This window comes from Pundamilia nyererei, unplaced genomic scaffold, assembly GCF_000239375.1.
Source record: "Pundamilia nyererei isolate P.nyererei 1_Seehausen unplaced genomic scaffold, PunNye1.0 scaffold00050, whole genome shotgun sequence".
NCBI classification, from domain to species: Eukaryota; Metazoa; Chordata; class Actinopteri; order Cichliformes; family Cichlidae; genus Pundamilia; species Pundamilia nyererei.
The window spans coordinates 3,412,325-3,418,573 of NW_005187451.1; the positions used below are offsets into that span (position 1 = coordinate 3,412,325).

Below are 6,249 nucleotides of genomic sequence, written 5' to 3' on the forward strand. Positions count from 1 at the left end.
GAAGAACAACTCCAAACACCATTTAATAAAAGATATATTTTATTTTCTTGGTGCAACCCAGTCACTGCACTAGTCACTTCACTTTCATCTCATTGGCATTCCACAATAAAATTCACTCGAGAGAATCAATAAAACCACAACGATCAGCGAAACAGCATTCCTCAGAGGTTATGTTGCACATGAACCCATAAGTTGGAGCTCCACACAGGAGCCGACACATTAGCTTATTCTACTTGCTGAAGACTTGTGACATCAGGCTGTTTATTCTAGCTTCTGCCATAAGTGGAGATCAGATAAATATGATTTAGGTAATCTAGAGAGGAAGCAGCTGTTACCAGAATAATGACATTTTAAGAGAGCTTTACACATATATTCATTTAAATATCCCAGCAGAGTGGGATCCAAATGAATCTGTCCTTATTTCCCATTGGGTTATACAAATATAAACTCCACTTACTTTGCAGATCTTTAAATAACCTTCTTTAGTTAATATAGTTACTGATTTAATCATGAGGCCCAAGAATGGAGCTCAAGTATGATAGCGGTGTGCGTTGCTTATCTTAGCTGAAAAAACATTATAGACAGAGGCAATCTGATGTCTGTAATGAACTCATTTAAATTTTTATTCACCATCTGATGTTTGCTCATTTTCAATTAGAGTTTGGAAATTTTATTTTCTAAAAATGTAAAGTTAAAAGTCTGAGGACAGACAATGCTGCAAACAAGACAGCGTAACACTGCCTGTGTGATTTTTGATGTTGGACACAATGTATCAGAGAATACAATCATATCATTGTTACACTTATACCACTGAACAATGTACAAGGAACCAGTCAAGCCAAAACTTCCTTCTGCTGCAGAGAAGTTCAGAGTTAGCAGTCTGAAAGTCCCCAGCTGCTGGAGGGCAGGAGCCATAAACTGTAACAGCAGAAATGGGACTACTTTTGTGTCCCGTGGATACAATATCAGAGCATCAAGACACTGTTTCAGCAAAGAGCTCCTCTGCTGAATTTCAGAGTTGCTCAGAGTTAAATGTGCCTGATTGATTCCAACTCCAAAGCCACATTGTACTACCACTCATTTTAAAATAATAAGTAATCAATAAAAACTTTGCTGAGACGCTTCATTTTGAATTGATAAAGAACAACAATCCAAATGACAGCACGTTCCAAGAGTTTGTGTGAGTTGGTTTGCTGTGATACTGACGGAGATGGAAATCATTGCTGGCTGGGATTTGGAATTTTCAGAAGCTGGAAGTTACCAACATCATAAATGTTTGGCTCTGAGGCTTACCAACAGTTAGGTTACACTTGGTCTTGATATGAGATTTGTCTTCAATATTAATTCATGCAAAAGCATAAAAATAATCGATACACCTCCGTTTATGGGCATTGATTCACAAAAATGTCTTTGTGTGAAGTGTAGGTGTCTTATGTCAGGTTGGGACATGGTTTGTTTGCATGAAACAGTGGGCTCTGATGTTCTCCGTGTCCATGAGCTGAAAGAACCCCAAAGCAAACAGGTGACTTCTGAACTTACATCATTTTATTATTTATACCTTAGGGTCAGGAAAATACCTGCCCACTCGTTCCCTTCATTAAATCTGCACACTTTTATTGCATTAATGTAAATATGTGAATCATTTTCAAAGGCAGAGCACAGAGCTCAGGAAGATCTCTGATTAAGTGCCTTAAAGAAAATGAAACGCAAATGTTGAAAACAGATATGCATGTTGAAGAAAAGCTGATGCAGGCTGGTAATGCACAGAGCTCTTACCAGCTTCTCTTTGTATCCTTCAGGAAAGGCTTTGGGCCTGTAGTTGGGGGCCAGTCTCTTTGAAGGCCTGAGAGCTTCACCCTACTTCTTTTCTCTCCTACACGCAGCCCATCGTCGTAACAGACTAAGTTTATTCAACAGTCTTAATGGGTGGTGTTTGGGCTCCAGAGCAAGTGTTTGTCCCACTGTGTCGTGTCACTGGCACCAGTCTACACAGCCCCTGTCAGTCTCCTCTCCAGTCGGTCCAGCTTGGCAAGGTTTTCCTTCAGAAGTTTGGAACCTGGACTGAGAAGGAGGGCGCGTTGGTAGTACATCCTGGCAGCTGCATAATCTCCCTAAACAAACACACACATATTACAAATCTGATTTCACATTAGACCTGCCTGCTGCCGCTGAGCTCTGCCATTAGGTTGAGGTCATTTTGAGTTGGGTTTAAATCTGCCTGACCTGGATCAAAATCACAGCACAACACGACACTGTTTTTGCTAGCAGCTTATGTGTAGTTCAGCTTCACAGCTGTTGCACATGTTTCCATGACCTTTTTGAGACAGAAGGGGGTGAGTGATCACCATGAATGGGGTGAAATAAATGGACGTGCGGTTTGGGCTCAAACCGGTGGATGGGTCCAACAAGGCCCATTTCCCAAGGACAGCTGTTGGTTTCTGTCAGCCTCTAACATGGTTTCTGTAGTGGAAGACTTGGGCAGTACGAGCCAGCAGACATCTTGGGCAACCACCCCAGTAGTGATTTAGAGAGTGAGGTAGAGTGGACAGAACTTTATATAGCACAAACATCACAGTACATGCTGATGCTCGCAGATGTCGGACACATGTAAAGTTTGTCAGGAGTGTTCAGTTGTATTGTCAGATTTTAAATGTGTCTTTTCTACCTTGATGTGCTGAATTCCTCCCATGTTCATCCAGGCCTGTGATTGGTCTGGTTTGAGCTCAACAGCGAGCTTGTAACTCTGGTGATAGAGAAGAGGACTCAGTTATCTCTGGGGGCAAATCTCAGGTAAACACATATTATTTTGTTATAATGCAACCAGGTACAAACCTTGCAGCTTTGTACCTGGTTGCTTCAGTTGCTTTCTGAAAATTACTCAAAGGCTCACTGGTAAATTTACCAACTGATAGCAGCAGCTACAACTCTGGGTTTTCCATTCACAACATTTTTAACAGCAGAAGTGGGACCGGACTCAATATGTCTTGATGCATGCTCAATCATCCAGGTGAGTAAATCCCAAACGGTCGACTCTGTTCATCTAGACCATCCAGATGAACAGAATCGACCAGACTTAATAGTTAGTTGGTCAGCTGGTGTAGGCTGCGGTTACACCTAAGCCACATAACCCACAGCAACACATGCTAAAGGTTCACTACTGGGTTCAGATCTGGAGAGTTGGGCTCCTGAACTTCTCTGAACTCAATTTGTAAGATCTGACCATTCAAAAAAGACACAAATTTTGATGGAGCGCTGTAATCAAATCTCTGCCATTGGTTTCAATAACTTATTGAGTCCAGTTTGACTCCATGACATTATCTGGCTAGAAGAGACCTTTAGAGATGGTCATGAAGGGATCCATATGGTCAGAAACAACACTCATCAGTCAGGAAGACAAACATGTTTTAACTATAATTTGTGACATATCACATGATATGCCAACCTTTATACCATTTTATAAAGTGTTGTTGTATTTAGGTGATTATGTTTCAGCTCGGCAGCATCCTGGAGGTCCTGTGACTTCAGTTCAATTCAATTCAATTTATTTATACAGATCACAACAACAGTAGCCTCAAAGCGCTTTATATTGTACAGTAGATCCTACAATAATAGATTCAGAGAAAAGCCCAACAATCATATGACCCCCTATGAGCAGCACTTTGGTGACAGTGGGAAGGAAAAACTCCCTTTTAACAGGAAGAAACCTCCAGCAGAACCAGGCTCAGGGAGGGGCGGGGCCATCTGCTGTGATTGATTGGGGAGGGAGAAGTAAGACAGGATAAAGACATGCTGTGGAAGAGAGACAGAGGTTAATAACAGATATGATTCAATGCAGAGAGGTCTGTTAACACATAGTGAGTGAGAAAGGTGACTGGAAAGGAAAAACTCAATGCATCATGGGAATCCCCCGGCAGCCTACGTCTATTGCAGCATAACTAAGGGAGGATTCAGGGTCACCTGGTCCAGCCCTAACTATATGCTTTAGCAAAAAGGAAAGTTTGAAGCCTAATCTTGAAAGTAGAGATAGTGTCTGTCTCCTGAATCCAAACTGGAAGCTGGTTCCACAGAAGAGGGGCCTGAAAACTGAAGGCTCTGCCTCCCATTCTACTTTTAAATACTCTAGGAACAACAAGTAGGCCTGCAGAGCGAGAGCGAAGTGCTCTAATAGGGTGATATGGTACTACAAGGTCATTAAGATAAGATGGGGCCTTCAGTTTTAGAATACAACAGGCAGTAAGAGATTAAAATTATAATATTATAAACCAGTGCGTTTGATTGAAAGTGTAAAATTCAAACTGCTTCTCAGGCTGTTACCCTCACATTGGCTTCTTTAGACACTGTGCTGATGCTGTGAAATAAAACATCCCACGTGCACAGACATGGCCTTCTTTGAAGCTTCAGTGACCTCAGATGACCCCCACCCCTGTTTCTTCCAGTCTCTTTTTCAGTCCATCAGCGTTTCTGGCAGAATCATCAGTCTCTTGCAGTTCTGTTTGCTTTCTCTCCTCTCAAGCCTCCTCAGAAAGTCATTTCAAGTTTCCTGTATCCTCCACAAATTTCCTTTGCAGATTGCATCTCAACCATCGGTCTCGGATGACTTCTTGTGAGTGTGCCAGCAATTCTGAATGGGTGGAACTTCCACAGTGGGAGGAAGGCCAGCAGGCAGGGACAAGCCTGCCTGACTTTAATCACATTAATGACCTGATTCCTTTCAGTTCACTTTCTGCTGAATTTCCAGAGATTGCTCAACTTTACAAAAACAAGAACAAAAAAACGAAACCTCGATGTATGCCCGAGTTCAACGCTATGTTCACTCCAAAGAAGACTCCATCTTTCTCTGTGTCATCTCTGTTGATGTGTGGCATGTGCAATAAATATATGATGCCAAGAGAGATCAGAGGAAAGACACAGGAGAGCCTGATGAATCTGCACTTAATAACTGAGGAAATTAAGCAAAAATAACAGCAAAAAAAACCTCTTGAATGACTTTGGGCGGACCGTGCATCGTACCGTGCACCTTTGTTGTGGGAGCAGTTACAAATGCTATGCACATTGTAGAGAATGAAGTTTAAGCACACAGCACAGCATATTTTGGACATAGGTTTTACATCATTCCCTACTGATAAAGATTTCCACCATTGCAATTAAATTTAAAACTACACTGATAATTAATAGATAAACAATAACAATTAAGTCACAGAAAAGTTGCTGTTTTTTCATTATCCACTCAGAAATGTCTATTTTTCACAGTGGATCCACAGCATGGGGAGAAAAGGACATTTTCTGAGCAGGATTTTTTCTGTCATTTTACACATTTATTTATTTAGGCTGGAAGATCAAAGTGCACCCGGTGGAAGTGCGGTGCAGGGGCTTTGTTGCCAGTACAACAGCAAAGCTGCTTAGAGAGAATGGGATCAGAGGACAGGCGCAACGGCAGGCTATAAGAGAACTAGCTGACACTGCTGAGAGGACCAGTCACTGGCTATGGTTAAAACGGGCTGACATCACTTGGGCAGCTAAGGCAGTCAGCTAACCGCGAGAGAAAAGAAAATACTCTGCTCTTCTCCCCTCTGCTCTTCTTCCCTTTTTGGGAGGCAGTGGGGAGGTAGAGCGTAAAGCCCGATCCGGCGGGGAGGTGTAGGAAGCCAGATCGGGCGCCCCACTTCCGGCTCTCCGCTCTGCTCTCTCCTATCTTGCTAAAATAGCAGTTTAGCCAGAGGTTAGGTTATGCTTTGTGCTGTTAGCTGCTTATTAAAAAGCACTAGTTACCATCTAGTACTGTTAGTGAATAAACCTCCTCTGTCAGAAACCTCTAAAAGCTCCCTTTTTCCTTTTACATCTCACCCTTGGTCAATATGGAACGCCAGGACTGCCATAATGAATTAATTAAATACACCATTAAATAATTAATTAAATGTGGCAATAATGAATTAAAATCGGAAATAATTAATTACGTAAATATTTACGACACATGTAATAGATTAATTATTGACACATTTAATTAATTATTGACACATTTAATTAATTATTGACATATTTAATTAATTAATAACACATTTAAATAATTATTGACAGTTTTAATTCATTATTTAATTCATTATTTATTTAATTCATTTTGGCACTTTTGTCCCCTTCATCTCTCCCCTTGAAATAATTTTATCTGTCAGCCTCACCCATCAAACTAAGTGGGCGGGGTTAACGCTGCCATGCAGCTTCTCTAACATTTGATTGGTTGCCGTGCAAAGTAAG

The 6,249-nt window shown here is 41.4% G+C and overlaps 1 protein-coding gene across 1 annotated transcript in view; it reads right to left on the reverse strand.

The window, feature by feature from the left end:
* Positions 1–21: 21 nt before the first annotated feature.
* Positions 22–6,249, reverse strand: part of LOC102198433 (transmembrane and TPR repeat-containing protein 1-like) — a 38,372-nt gene continuing 32,144 nt past the window's right edge. The window contains exons 10-11 of the mRNA XM_005733227.1: positions 2,666–2,743; positions 22–2,111 (exon numbers count right to left, since the gene is read on the reverse strand). Of these exons, the coding sequence (XP_005733284.1) occupies positions 1,986–2,111; positions 2,666–2,743 (204 nt within the window). The 3' untranslated portion in view covers positions 22–1,985. The remainder of the gene's footprint in view (positions 2,112–2,665; positions 2,744–6,249) is intronic.